This window comes from Dermacentor variabilis, chromosome 3 (genome assembly GCF_050947875.1).
Source record: "Dermacentor variabilis isolate Ectoservices chromosome 3, ASM5094787v1, whole genome shotgun sequence".
Classification (NCBI taxonomy): Eukaryota; Metazoa; Arthropoda; class Arachnida; order Ixodida; family Ixodidae; genus Dermacentor; species Dermacentor variabilis.
The window spans coordinates 49,270,411-49,286,007 of NC_134570.1; the positions used below are offsets into that span (position 1 = coordinate 49,270,411).

Here is a 15,597-nt window from a genome sequence, read left to right on the forward strand (position 1 = left end):
ATTGGGCACTGATTGGGAACTTCACCTAGGTTCATGCCTATCTATAGTAAAAAGATGTAGCACGACCAGACAAAATAAAAGAAGTGGGTGGGCTGTAGCAATACTAAGTGTTAAATGGTGCTTTATCCTTTCCCTTGAGTTTTCTGTTTTTGTGCTTTTTATGGATCCTCCGCAGTAACCATGCGAGTGGAGAACTTGAGCTTGTTGGTTTCAAGTCTCGTGGTTGTTACTAACAGAACAGTGTGATAAACGAACAAGGGCTTGGAGGCATCAGTTCACCTTACTTGCCTCATGGTGCTGCTTCATAAGCACGGTGAGCATCCAGGCCAACTAGGACGGGAGGTTTGTTGCAATTGCTTCTGAACTTTATTGCCACCAAACCAACAGTGCTCTCAATGACAGCTTTTGGACAGTAGAATGCTTGCACCCAGCAAAGTCTTAAGAAGGAAGCATTCAAGATGTGCAAAATGGGCTTTTGAAGCTGGCAGCATTACTGAAGGGGCTTTGCCCATCTGCCCTCTTTATGGATACACAAAGATGATTTCCTCATTAAGAGGGATTGTTTCAGAGGTCGTTACATGGCAACAGTGTTGGGTGTTTAGTAGCTTGTCTTTGCCCACTGTTAATAACCTGTTCCTTCTCCAGTGCCCCTGTGAAGTGCCTGCTTTTTGGACACAGTGTGCTTTCCATGCATGCATGCATTTTTGGCTTGTAAAGACGTCTATTACCCCTTGCCTCAAGCTGGTCCTTGCTGATGTCACCCAAGAAGGCATTGGGGAGTATGGCAATGTACACTTACAAAACACTGTTGATACCAGTGAAACCAAATTAATGGAGCTGCTGTTCTTTTTTTGTCCACTTCATCCTTGTTAGTTACAATGAGCAATGTCCGAACAGAAGGCATATGTAGTTGGTTGTGCATAGCCTGCACACTAAGACTTGTTGGCATGTTATGACCTTAGCACAGTGTTTATATGTAAAAACCTTCTGATGTGTTGATGACTTCCTTCTCTTTATCATACTTTGCCTGATGGAGCCAGCAAGTGGGTCAACCAGATGTTCAACAGGCTTCCCACTAGTTTTCCCAGAGTCTCCTTTACCAGGGTGCTGCTCATAGATATGTTTTCTTGACCTTGCACTGCACTTCAACCATGGCCACACCTGCTAAACCTATAGCAAGCAATCAAAAAAGTGCTATACATCATGTTGCTCCAAACTCGTGACATGTGCTACAAGGCCTTGAGGAACACCCTCATTTATTTACGCCCTCATCATACTGTACGAAGCTTCGCATGATAAGTGCGAGAATTAACATCTGCTGGTTTTTCAGTGTTATTCCTGTCCAGCTTGCTGAAAGCTATCCTGAATGTTTCAAAAGCAAACGACCGCTGCTGGACAAGAAGTGCTTAAAACAAGGGTCGCTATAACGACGTGTCACACGAGATGAAGGCCACTGAGTGTACAGGTGGTTTACTTCATATCCAACAAGCTTGGTTCTTCCTTTGCTAGTGAGTAAACTCAACTTAAGAAGATTAAGAGAGTATTAAGAAGTTTGCAGGGACGGCATGGCCACAATTAGTACATGACCGGGGTTGTTGGAGAAGTATGGGAGAGGCCTTTGCCCTGCAGTGGGCGTAACCAGGCTGATGATGATGATGAAACTCAACTTGCCCCGAATACATGGCCTGTGACAAACTATGTGCCAGATGCTGTGTCCCCTGCAAAGCTGAAGATGTGTATGAGATCCTGACACCCTGCAGCGGCTTCTACACTGGGCAAACAGGCTACTATAAAAACGACTGCCTTTACTAATATGCTAATAACATGAAAATGGGCAGAAATTTGGCTATTCATTGGACCCAACTGCAGGTGCAAGCCACTCTTCCACCAGATGTGTGTTGTTCACAGAAACTGGAGCTATGCAAATGCAGGTAAAAACAATGATGTTTGAAAGTAGTAGAGTTGAACTATATTCTGCACAAGCACTGCTACCTACAGCGCTGGTACCTTATAGCCACAATTCATGGCTGCACCACCATGCAAAGGCACTATTCTTGAATTATTAACTTCTATTATATTTATGGTGGCCATATATTGCTATTACATATCATCCGCATTGTGTGCAATATGGTTAAATGTCAATTATGATAGCCATTCCTAATCTGAAATGCAACAAAAGAGCAAATATAGGCAACAAATTGCAATTCAAAGAGACAAAAGACAACCAGTGCACAGGATAAGTGAGACTTCCTTTTATTAAAAATGAAATGTCACATGTATCATGCCACTAGCAGTGGGTAGCAATCTTTCAAGCTTGGGTGACAGAGGCAAAACTTAGCAAAATGCTACAATTGCGCTGTAAAATGGCCTTGGACACAAAAAAACCGACATCATATTGTACAGAATGAAAGGGCAAGACTCCATCCAAGCACCACATACTTGACATGGTGTAAAAAATGTTGACATGCCCTACTCATAAAGAAAAAGCAACAAACACAGAAAACACGCCTTAAAATGCAATGTGCAGAGTCTGAAACCAAGAAGGGTTTTGCTGTCTTTCAATTATTAAAATTGTCAAACTGTCTCGTCACTTAATGAACCTGCACAGCTGAAAAGGAAGGAAGGAAAGCCCAATAGCAGGGCTGCAGAAAATGTCACCGAGCAAGTATACTTTGCTTACCAACGATACCTGTGGTTTAGTTGTGGTCTGTGTATAAACTAATTGTGTATAAACTTTTCTTGTTTAGAATGGTTTAGCGGATAGGAAAAAAATGACCATAAGAGCACCAGGTGTATGCATAGTCTACGCACAAAAAGCCACTGCTTTCTTACTTTTTTTCCTCTCTACTACAATTCATGAGTTTTAAGTGCCTTAATAGCACTGCTAACATTTTACTGCAGAACACAAAATTGGGCAACTTGTGGCATAAAGAACATTGCAGTTTCACTCATAATGGGAAACAATGATGCAGTAGCTGGTGAAATATGCGCAGGAGGCTTACTTCATGCAGTGTTTGTTGAAGTGAACACTTGCCAATGCAAGTCGGTAATCTCCTTAAAAAAGTAAAATAAGTAAGAGTCGTATTTATTTGTGGGAGTTGTGCCTCACAGTGTTAACGTGGAAAGACTCTGCTTTTCTTCCTCCTCTTTCATATCCGGACTTAGCCACTGATCTACACCAAAACAACCCTTTAGCTTCTTGCTGCTGAATTCGTTTTGGTTTTCTCAAATCTATATTTGGGCTAGCCATTGCTAGGTCTTGTGCTTTGCTTGAGGAAAACAAGACACCCACCGCTCCATCCAGTAAATCTGAGAAGCCAAGTACTAGAAGACGATTAATGAAGCAGGTGCACCGAATCATTGTCATCACATGTAAGAAGAAAATTTAACATAGGACTGCCTTCACAAGCGGGAAGGTGATGTGTAAGAACTTGAAGGTGTGGATGCCAGCTCTATATACAGTACGCAGACATTGAGCAGGTGTTAGCCAATCATGGCACCTGTTGGCTAGATCCCGCTCTTCGGGATCAGTATTCACCGCGACTGAACCTTCAGCAGAGTGGCTGAAATGTAGAATTGTGGACTGCTACTCTTTTGATCATGTGTTTGAATCCTCGCAGCACAATGAGAACTTTATTTGCAATATTCTAGCAAGAAATTCGGGAATTCCAGTGACAACACCAGTAACATCAGAACAACCAGGGGAGTTCGCCCATAGCAGCTATTGCTGCAAAAAAGAAGACTGGCATAAGCACAAGAATTGAGATGGGCATACTACATGCCTTTGTTCTGGTAGTGGTCCACTACTTTGGTGCTACAGTTAATGATCTCCACTGCCACTGGACATAAGAAGAGTTCTTTAATTATACACTCGCGCACCCGCCGCCTCTCAGATCGCCTAAGTGGACATACTTGGCTGATAGCGGCCCCCTGCCACTTTTAGTATGCTTCACCGCGTAACTAAAATGTACAGGCGCCCAAATCTTTAACTGACGTGCGCGAGCGGCGACTTTTCCGTGCGTCAGCGCCGTATGACGGGGCGCGGCTGGAAAGAGTCTGAGGCTAAGCGCATGCGGACAAAGCGCGCTCAGCTGGGCCCATCGTCTGCTAAGCTGTTTCCAGCCTCGCCCCGTCATACGGCGCTGAAGCACGGAAAAGTCGCCGTTCGCGCACGCCAGTTAAAGATTTGGGCGCCTGTACTGCGGCGAATAAGCCGTACATTTGTATTGAGTGAATAAATAAATGGTTTTTACAACAGTACAGAAATAAACGCGCACCATGCATCATTCTACCACACGAAAGAGCGTCGCAACATACGGTAGCTGATTCACACAGGCCGTGTAGCCCACTTATCAGTCGTAAAGGGTATTATGGGTAATTCAAAATTTCAGACACACGTGTTTATGTTTACGTTCGCACTCCTTGTGTATTAAGACTCCCAGAACTTCCACAATAGAAAGTAATTTACAACACACAAACGCAAAGAACACTACATGTCTCGTTTTCAACTCGGCCGTCATGCAAATGACATATAGCGCGGAAAAACGTGAACATGCTGTGTGTTAGCGTCGTAAACTTGATACTAGGCAAGGAGCTAGCACACCGCAGTCCCGCGACAGCCGCTAATGAGACCAAGACGGAAGCACATGTCTGTGAACGCGCAAACGGAGCCCTTAAGCCACTCTGCTCCTCAGCCACCCCTACTGCACGGCCGCACCACTCGTTTCAAGCACAGCACACCAAACACACATTCAGCGCTGAACAGTGGGCTGTCGACGCAGTTGCATTTACATGACTTGCAGCGAGCAGCACATTCCTCGATGTCCGTTAAGCAAAGTCGGACACGGCGACGCCACATTGTGGTTCGCTGAACTTCGCTGCCGAGGCGCTAGGCCACTCCAATATTTCAATCGTCACCACCGCCGGGTTCTCTAGAAAGCACGGGTCACACAACGCAGATTCTGTAGTTCCAGAGCTCACCGAGGCCAAAGCCGCACTGCCGCACCGCCACTTCTCACGGCTTTTCGCCAAGTAACACAGAACCTACAACCACCACACAAGCAACGCACGCACGATCACATGAGCAATGTTGAACAATGCGCGGTCCAGAGAACGATCACGCCGAGGACGAACACGACACGGCGTCGCTCGGCGCCAGCATCGCGCCTTCTCAAAAATCCCTAAACGATGCTGTCCCTAGGCACCTAGGATCAGATCACGTGAGGGATTTTTGTACGAGAAATAGACGCACGCTCGTTGCACTGCTCCCGGATGGTCGTTGTGCTGCTCAGCATACAGTCAACTGCATATCTTCGCTGCTGGCCTCCGTTGTCGCGATCCCACCGCTGGCAGACAGTTGTTGGAATCTCAGCGCTGACACCCGTTGTTGCAAATGGGTCGCAAGCCCCAAGGGTAGCGTTGGCCTGGCGGCCTGGGGCACAACTGGAAGCATCCGAAGGTCCCGGCAAAGCATGAGTCGACTGGTAACAGAACAACTTGTTTATTCTAGCATCGCAAAAGAGCGGGCGGTCAGGTCGACCGAAGTGGAGAGACGGGAGAGCACGTAACTCAACGGAAGAAATCGGAGCCTCTCTCGGCGTCTGGGAGCAGCTGCTCTTATACTCTCGGAGTCGAGGGGAAGAAGGAACGCCTCGGGATGAGGCCACGTGATGGCGGTGCTCGGGCACGTTGAGACTAGAAGGTGACGCATCCGCCGGGCCGGCACCGCTCAGACGTCCTCGCTTCACATTTGGGGAGCTCCTCTCCCCGGCTGCCGCGCTTTGACAAGCGTGGGCACCAACATGCACATACACACACGCACACACGAAGACACGTGGCATTGGAACATGCCTGGACGCGCTTGGCGGGGAGGCGTATCGGCGGCGCCGAACGGGCCAAAATGTCCGCCGCTTTGAACGAAGCCCCGCCGTCTGTTGCATCCGCGCCGGCTATACCGCGCGTTGTAGGCGAAACGTAACAATATTCTTCTACCCTAAAATTAACGTGTTCGAACAATTGAAGGAACATGAGAATGGTGATGGCTAGCAAGAAAAGTTTCCTTAATAAATGCGGATTTGTGTTTCATCTTCTGAGCTTAGAAGCTCAGAAGGTAAAACGCTAAGCCATTTCTTTGTTGGAAAATATGGGCCTCACCAAGATTGTGAAAGATGTAAACCAATGTAAGGTGCTTGCTCTAGAGGTTTTTTTCACTGCAAAAATGCGCAAACCAGATGTGCCTTTCCGTACAATAGTCAGTGAAAACAACAGTTGGCAGGTTTTGGATAGCTGCTTTTTGCAGAAACAGTTGAAGCATTTAACTATTGATAATCCTTATGGCATAAAGAATTATTCGATGTTGTTTCCTCTCTGGAAGACAACCATTCCGTAGCCGACATTTTTTTCTGCTGACGTCGAAGATATTTATTATTCAATACCGCACGATGACCTATTTCGTAGTGTGATGACGTGCATCGAAGAGAGCGGCGAGGTAGATTTACGCAATGCAATCGGGTTGTCCTCAGAAAATTTCATGTCCCTTCTTGAATTTTATCGAAGTGCAACTTTTATCTGGTTCGAAAAGAAGCATGTTATTCAGAAAAATTGTGTGTGTACTGGTTCATCTGTGGCGCCTGCTCTTTGTAATATTTTTTTATCGTTTGTCGACCGCACTCTTAATAGTGCTTTAAACAATGACCCGGTTCAAATTTTTAGATATCTTGACGATTTTCTTGTGATAAAACAGACTAACAATGAATGCTCCGTTACGCTAGCTGACATTTAAACTCTGTTCAATGACAATGGCAAAGGTTTAACTTTCACACGCGAGCTATCTAGGGACGGTAAACTTGTTTTTAGATCTGCAGCTATCCTTACAAACAGGTCACGCTTGTTGGATGTATTCGCCACGTGCACATAAGGAACATTTCCTTTATGCGTCTGCGCACTTAAAGATTGTGAAACGCGCCATTGCTTTGATGTGTCTAGAATCTTCGTTAATGAAATCTTCTCATCACTCATAGAACCAGACTTTCATTCCACAGTTAAATAGGTTGCAGGCTGCGGGTTACCCAAGTGTGGTGGTGACGTCAGTCTCGGAGGTATTGGTTCAGAAACTGAAAGAGAAACGGCACAAAAGTAACTGTATTACACAACATAAGAAGCCTGAAGTTGTGCCCTATTGCCATAGAGTGGCTCACAATCTAAAGAATGTCGCCACTATATAACAAATTACGGTAGTGTTTTCTACTCCTCAGAAACTTTCAATGTTGTGCAGCGGTATTTCTAAAAGAAGTAAAAAACCTGTTTGTACAGTAAACAATCCAGAGTAAACAAGAAAATGCGTGAGGCGCACGCAATCAAGAACAGTAGCCACCTGCCGCAGCTACACTTCTCGTGTGATAACATTGACACACATTCACTTTCTTTATCTGGCACCAGCAAATCACCTCCCAAATCGTTGTATGAACAGTCACAGCTATTGCCGGGAACCATATCCTGATAAGCATCTTAGCCTATCTATTTCACACTGTGTGGTGCCATTGGAAGCATACTGCACACTCTTAATAGGCAATAACTCAAATGCGGATCATATAATATGTTTTCTGGCCGCTAGATCCCATGTAAACAAGAAAAGGCGTGAAGCGCAAGTGGTTGAGAAATGTAGTGGCCCACCACATCCATTTCTCCACAATATTCACCTACCTGTCTCCCATGAAAATGCTGGCGTGCACTCAGTTTTTTATTCGCGTACCAGCAAATCTCCTCCCAGGTCGTCGCATGGCGCATTCATTGTTATCGCCGCCGAACCTATTACTGTAAGCACCTTCATCTATCTGTTTTGCAGGGTGTAGGGAGTTGTGATTTTGGAAGTGTGCTGCACGCTTTTAGTAGGAAGTGATAAACCAAATGCATCTCCGTTCCCTGCTGTATGCAGCACATTGGGAGCATCCCATTTTGCTCCAGTGGGATCCGGTGTTGCCCACCCAGCTCGATCTCATTTCCATTTCCCGTTGGCGTCTTATAGCATCATACAATAGGAAAACAAAAAAACGGGTCATGGGCTGCTGTAGCCCTACTAGCTTGATTTGTGTCAGCGGCTTGTGCCTTATGCCACAATGAATGCACAACACTTTACATTACGGAGAGCTGGTACAGTTGGGTGTCAAATAGTTTACAGTGGAACCCCGATTATATGACTTTCTCGGGACTGCGAAAAAGCGTCGTAAAATGCGGGTGTCTTAAAATCCGAACATAATTTATACCTATAAAAATACTACTTATTTCGCATGACGGATTTACGAGAAACTTCAATGTAACCTATTACTCTGCATGGCTTGGAAAACCAAATTACCAAAACAGTAAATGCGATAAGAAATAATGCTGCAGTACAGGTACCTATCATGCTTTATTCAAACGAACCTTTACGGCACTTCACTGTCCACTGCAACAATTCCCACCAGCCGGCACGAACTTTTAAAAAAGTCGGTAAGTTTCTTTTGGACCTTGTTTGATCCATGAACCAAGAGCTTTCGCTCGAGTTGGGTAATGTCAAAAACGAGGTCCTCTGCGCCGTCGCGTGAAGCGACGAAGTATCAGATGCTGTCTCTGTGCCGTAGCACCTCGGCGAACGTGGTAGGCACAGGCACGGCATCTGTGGCGTTGTCGTTGTCCTCATCTGATGTCGCAGCGGTGTCGGCACTAGGCAAAGCCTCCTCGACCGCGTCGTCCAGCGACACCTTGCCGCAGATCGCAACGTTGTCGTCGGCCTCCACGTACTTGGTGAAGGTCGTGGTGAGGTTTAAACCCTTGAAATCGGCGGCGGTGAAGCCTGCATCGGCCTTGAGTTGCATCGAGGTTGTTGCGTCCCCAGCAGAGGAGGCAGTCTCTTGCTTAAAGCCACAGTGCTTGAACAAGTTAGCGATTGTGCTTCATGACACTGCGTTCCACGAACTGGCAATAAAATGCATGGCGTCGAGCACAGTGATCTTTTTTTTTCTGACTCACTGCACTCCGTAGCCGCCAGCCGACGCTGCAGTAACGGCTTCCAGTACCCTTGCTCGACACACTTAATGATGCTTGCATCCAGCGGCTGCAGCTGGCTTGTGCAGTTGGATGGAAAAAAGAACAGTCTTTATGTTCGTCAGGCTGGACGTGTCGGGTAGTTGGCATGGTGCGTTGTCCACGAAAAGCAGCATTTTCCTTACCTTAGCCCCCATTTTGTTATCCAGCTGCTGCAAAAAAATTGCTGAATAGTGAAGATGTCACCGACGCCCTTTTGTTGAAGTTGTAGCTGCATGACAGCGTCTTCAAGTTCTTAACGCACCGTGGCTTTGCAAACTTTCCAACAATGAGCACGGGCAGCCTCTCGGAACCGTCCTTGTTAGCACAGAATGGTGCCGTCACCTGCTCTCATGCATTTCTCCGCAAAGTTCGGGAATTTATACTACTAGTGGATCCACCTTGCGAACTCCACGGCTAGAATTTGTAAATTGCAATGTGCGTCATACGATAATTAGCCCAAAAGGTAATTATATAATTCTTCCTAATTAGCCAATTTTGCATTTAAATTTTTTTTGCAAGTAGTGTTCACCGCTTCGAGTAGACCGGCTCATAAAGTGGAATTCAGCTATCTGCCACAGCACAATGCGTTGGTGGGCTAATTGGTGATAATCCATAATTTGTTTAGCGCAAAACAACGGACACAAGTAAGACGATAGGAAGAGGCGCAACTATCAACTGATTGTGTCGTGCTTCACTTTTGAGCAGCACTGACGCGATTGCACAGTAATAACAAACTTCGCCAATCGGCTACAGATTATTGCTATAATACTCCAAGTGTTCCAAAAAGGCATATTTTCCCCCTCCAAAACTGCGCCAAAATGCAGGTGTGGCTTCTCATAAACTGCTCTAGAAGATTTATCCAACGCCAAAAACTGCTATAAATCCTCAACTGTCTGGACAACCACTATTGGTGGCTTCCAAAAGGGACAGATTGCATGGTGGGCTAGTTTGTGCGGCATTATTTACACAGTAGCTCAGAAGGACGGCGGTGCAGTTGCATCAGCGAGCGATTACGTGAGCACTGGCATATCATTGAGAAACTAGCCTTATCACGCCACGTTGTCGCGCATTGCGCACGCTGCGTATGCAACCCCCGTTTGACCGCACTCATTTGCTGGCCACAAACAATGACCAGCTCAACAGAGAAAGTGAATAAGCTGCCGAGATTGAGAAAATAAATTATGTAAGTTGCCCGTTAGTCTCCTTATCAGAGAAAGAAATGTTGCTGGCATTTATTCTGGTCCTTGAGAACGTGCATCAGCGCCTAGCGGGTTGCTCCCGCGTCGGTACAGAAAGGCCGAGCGCCTCTGGTGAGTCGTGGGCCAAATGGTCAGCCCATAGCTGTGCTTCAATATCAGGGCTCCTTAGGGCATCTTTCCATTCGGACGACCAAAGCCGCCCCCGTCGCATAACTCTTCGCACTGCCAGAGCATATGTTCTAAGTTAGCTACGTCTGAGCATAGCTCGCAAATATTGGTTGATCGTATCTCGGGATAGATTCTGTATAACAATGCAACGTTAGGGTATGCCCCCACCTCGAGTAACCAGAGCATTGGAGCCTATGGTCTGCATAGTTTCCTATGTGGCAGAGGTTATCTTGTGCCATGCAAAAATCTTTGGCAAGTTCGTTATATGAAGAGGGAGGGTCCCAATTGTCCATAAGCTCAGCGCCGTGCCACACGGTAGTGACAGAGTCGACGACTCCTCGCGCAGCTCTGTGTGCCGATTCGTTGAGGTTTGGCCAGAGGTTGTCGGTCAGAGGTTGTCGAGACTGGAAGTTTGCCCAGCTTGGGGATGAGTATGGTGGTAGCCCTTTTCCACATCTCCGGTGCTCTTCATTGTTTCCACATCTGGTCAATGACGCCCATCAGGCACTCCACCGACTTTGTCAAGTTCCTCGATGCCCTGTTTGTAACTCTATCCGAACCCGACGGTTGTAAATTAAGTTGTTTCTCTTTGTCTTGTTGCGTTAGCCACCTCCAGTTGAACTTGCTGGGCTGATTGGTTTATGCATCTTCCTTCTCACTTCTTGATGTTCTGTGACATTATATATATATATATATATATATATATATATATATATATATATATATAGCTGTGTCCCATCTATTTCGCCCTCCGTGTGCACGTTTCATGTGACCTCATAGAATTGTCCGCTTGGACGGATTTTCTTTTACCGTATTTACTCGAATCTAGGCCGACCCCGATTCTAAGCTGACCCCCTAAAGTCTGAAGCCAACAAAAAAATATATAACCTCGAATGTAGGCCGAACAAAAAAAGCGAGGACAGCGTTCACAAAATGCAAACAGTGCGGAGCTCATTCAACACATTAGGTTAGGGGAGTTGACTTTGGCATCACTCGGGGAGGCGCTGCTGCACAGCCCCCATAGTTGGAGCCTATGGTGAAATGATTATGGTTTATTTACATATGAGTGATGGTGTACATATGAGTGATGGTGTTTGATATTTACAGAGATGATATAATGAAATTGGTGAGCTTGCGCACAAATGTCATGTCCAACCCCACAGAGGTGACCGTCACCAGAGTCCCATACTTCTGTTCTTCCTCTTTGCTGGTCACTGGTATGGCTTTCTTCTCAAATTTCAGGCCAAGCTTGTTGCCCTTCATAGCTGGAAATACAAGATTTTATTTTTAGCCGAGTGTTATTATTCTAGGGTTGTTGCTTGGGGTAGTTGGTAATCCACTATAAATGACGAGGTACAGCCCAAAAGACAAGGACTGTAAGAGATGACATACACAGCGCAGTGTATGTAGTCTCAGAATCCTTGTGCTTCAGGCTGTACGTAGTTTTTATCATATTTTTATCATTAGGGTTGCCTACAACTTATCCTAGAAGGAAATGGATCAATAGTCGGGACACTCTTTTTTCGGTCTAAGGAGACTCGGTTAAAGGGTCCGTGAACCACCTCTTGGGCTTGCAGAGAAAACACAGACCCAATAGCTGACATTAATCATGAAGGGTGTCCTGCACGTCTTCCTACTGTTGCTGTGTGAAGTGAAGATCTGCTTGCGAATTTATAATAATTACGTACAATAATAACTATAGCCCATGCTCAGCCACAAGTGTGAATGAGCAAGCAGCACGGCCTTAAAAAATGGTAAAATGCCCCTTTATACAAGGTTAAAAAATTGCAGTTAGTTACAGTGTGCAATTATGCCTAAGAATAAAAATAAGAGGAAGTCTTCGAAAGTGTCGCACGGCCATCATCAGCTTAGTTCCTAATGTCGCTAGCGAGTTGTATGGCAATGAAAATGCAATACAAAGTGCAAGCCGTGGCACAGTTAACATTTATGGTGTAATTAGGAGCGTTGCCAGTAATTGTTGGGTCCTGATTTGTTTGGATATTAAGAAGTTTTGTAGAATGCTTCCCCTGTATCTTCGGTGGAGTAAACATGAAGCATTGCTTACGGTTGATTAAAATTAGGGGCAAGTTATGCACCAGGTGTAGAAGTTTCAAGCATGTGAAATAATTAGAGCCTCAGCAGTAGTAAAATACGTATGCAAGGGCTCTGGAGCATTCATCATCTAGAGCACCACTGCAGTGCGATGCACCCAAGACCATGCAGGCACTGGATGACCCACATTATGAGCTCCGCTCACTTCTATGTAGGCGCAGTTGGTCACGAGTGTCTCTGTGTGCAGAATGTCAAACTCTTCTATGGAATCGTATCATATATAGGGAATTCTTTGGAATCATAGATATTGAGGTACGGGGAATCACTTACCACTCATAATGCTGTGATGGGCATGTCCAACTGTCGAGTAAGCCTTTACCAAGTTTTCCGCAGCAGCGTAGTCATCCACCTGGACTGTGATCTCGTCCTCATGCAACTTCTCAACTACCACCTGCAGAAGCAATATTTCTTTCACTCTTTCTGCTGTCTTACAACAAGATGTCATGAGTAAATGCACATCTTAGCAATATATAACGTACGTGAGCATATTAAAGAATATAATGAAATATCAAAAATTGTGGCTATTTCATTTCTGAACTAAATTTCACCATCGCGGAAACTGACGCTTCCAAAGCATTGTACGACCAATGAAAAGAACCATGAAGAGGTGCAGAGTAGCGTGTGTCTGTCGCTACTCCCAGGGCACCTACAACCCGATGGCATTACAGTTGTTAGTAGGTACAGTGGGGTGGCGCATTTCTTGTGGCGCTTGACATTTCTGTGCAGCCGCGAGCAAGAGCAGTTGCGAGAGAGAAATTCTATCTGGGGGCCTTTGCTCCTTGAATATGTGACTTTGCCTGGGCACTACGGAGGAGGTTTCTTGGCACGTGTTGTAGAATTGTCCCCTAGACATGCCGGCATTACGAAGTGCAGTCGAGTTTGCTTATGCTCCGCCACTGGCTGCCCGTGCGGTGTGGCAGTGGGCTTGGGTGCCCCGTTTGGTGATCACCGTGTCTGAACGGGCAATGTTCTTACTGATGTTGTATAAGTCACGAGTAGCTTTTTTTTTTTGTCGCAACGATATATTACATTTTTTACAAGCACTGCTCCAGGAGGGCACATGTAACCAGCTAATGGAGGCCTCAGGAGAGCACCTCAGATTATAGTAAAGCAGGTGGCGCAGGAGCTCCAGGGCACCCAAGGGGCAGTGGGAGGCATCGAAGCTAGAAAGAAGCAGGGCGGCCCATGTGTTGGGGCCGCGCAGGCCTCGGCGAACCCCAACCCAAGGTCCAGTCCGGTTTCTAGCTTTGGTGTCCCCGTTGCCGCTTTGGTGTCCTGGAGGAGCTGCCAATAATGCGAAATAATGGCACGTTACCATTACCAAAAAACAAAGCTGAACAAATATAGTTACGTCCAGCCGCCAACTTGCGATGCCAACTTCAGCAGTACCACGCTCCACGACTTCTGCCGCCACGCCAAGGGACAAATGCATGCAACACGTGCTGAGAAACTCCTTTGTAGTGCCTAGGCCACTTAGGCAGATTCATATTCAAGGAGCAATAGTTTACTCTCTCGCACCTGCTCTTACTCGCACATGCGAGCCCCACCAGATTTTTTGAAAAATACACTCTTTCATGCGAGCCGAAGGTTAAAAAATTCATCTGCGGTTACGTGGTTGCATTTCACGACATATTGGCTGGCGTGGACAATCTGTCTCGTGCAGCTCTTCGCAAACAGTGCGAAGCGTAGCGAGACGGTCTCGCTAATCGTGATGCGTGGGCGGGATTCACAGCGGCCGCCGCAGATTGACGTTCGTTCATGCAGCACTCCCTCCATACTGACGACGCATTCTACTCTGGCGCCATCTCGCAGCCATCACTGCCACAAAGCCCGCGTCATACAGGGCACTATGCTTTTCTTCTCACGCTTTCGCCGCACCCTCCCCTCCCCTGCTTTCTTCCTCGCGATCTCTTCACTGTTTTCCGATGCACTCCGTGTCGCTCTTAGATCCTTCGCCGTTGTGCTCGGTTACGCTGACACTTGCGCTACGAGGCCATGAAAAATCAGGTCTATAGATACCGGGTTAATTGTGGGAGCAGCATTCAGTGACCGAACTACAGCATTTGGTACTCTGAACGATTCTATTCTTTTGTATGAACTACGGTGACCTACGGCATCAGTGGTCCTCCCTTAAAACTTCATAGCTACATAACTAATCGGTCTCAAGTTATACATGGAAACGGCCACCTTTCATCGGCTAACTTTATCAACTTTGGTGTTCCTGAAGGTTTTATTATTAGGTCCCTTACTGTCTCTGTTGTTCATAAACAATCTACCTTACGAGCTTACCAGTCAAAAGTTCCTCTTGTATGCCGATGACACAACCATTTATTCATCTCTCTAGTAACTGACAGTATTGCAAGATCAGCTGAACGCTGAACTTGGCAACATCAACAGGTGGTGCTCACTAAACCACCAAATCGTCTATGAATAAGTCCTACAAAAGCACGTTTTGTTTTAGTTCATAACCTTCAATCAACTATTCCACCTCCCATAGGTGTATCATTAAGTAATCATGTATTACCAATATCTGATAGCGTTACGATATTGGGTGTCATTTTAGACAAGCTACATATTAGATATGCATGCTTAACTCGCTTCTCAAATAAATTTCATTTTATGTTCACTTTATCATCAAAACAAGCAGGTCTTTTCAACCTCATATTCCGCGCTTATTATTTTTGCATACATTTCCATTTATCATACTGTAAACAGACGCTATGCAGACGAGGTGGCGCGGATGAGCACACCTCGATGGGCATTCGGCGTTCCTATAAACTAAGAAATTGTGCAGCTTCCACAGTGCTGCAACAAGCCAGCTGTTTTACTCCTTAGCGCCAATGTTACATCCATGGATTATTTATTTATTTACACAATATTGCAGGCAGCAATGCTGCCCAAGCAGGAGAGGGATTAAAAAGATGCTTTTTCAACATATTTTCAAATGAAACATGAAATATGCATTCAACAATACATTGTAGTAAATGATTCCATTCTTTTCTCGCAAGTGGAAAAACTGATTTCTGAAAGATTTTAGTGCGGGCAAAGTATTACCGGA

The 15,597-nt window shown here is 45.8% G+C and overlaps 2 protein-coding genes across 13 annotated transcripts in view; one reads left to right on the plus strand and one right to left on the minus strand.

Annotated features, from left to right (window-relative positions):
* Positions 1-15,597, plus strand: part of LOC142575567 (uncharacterized) — a 365,001-nt gene that overhangs the window by 300,727 nt on the left and 48,677 nt on the right. The window lies entirely within an intron of this gene.
* LOC142575553 (uncharacterized) overlaps positions 11,465-15,597 on the minus strand; it is a 28,159-nt gene continuing 24,026 nt past the window's right edge. For 8 of the 11 annotated variants that reach the window (XM_075684989.1, XM_075684988.1, XM_075684982.1 and 5 more), the window contains 2 exons: positions 12,810-12,930; positions 11,465-11,692 (listed from right to left, as the gene is read on the minus strand). In XM_075684989.1, the coding sequence (XP_075541104.1) occupies positions 11,529-11,692; positions 12,810-12,930 (285 nt within the window). In that variant the 3' untranslated portion in view covers positions 11,465-11,528. Of the gene's footprint in view, positions 11,693-12,809; positions 12,931-13,890; positions 14,259-15,597 lie in introns of those variants that run through there. The other 3 variants (XR_012826668.1, XR_012826669.1, XM_075684990.1) reach the window with 2 other exon arrangements.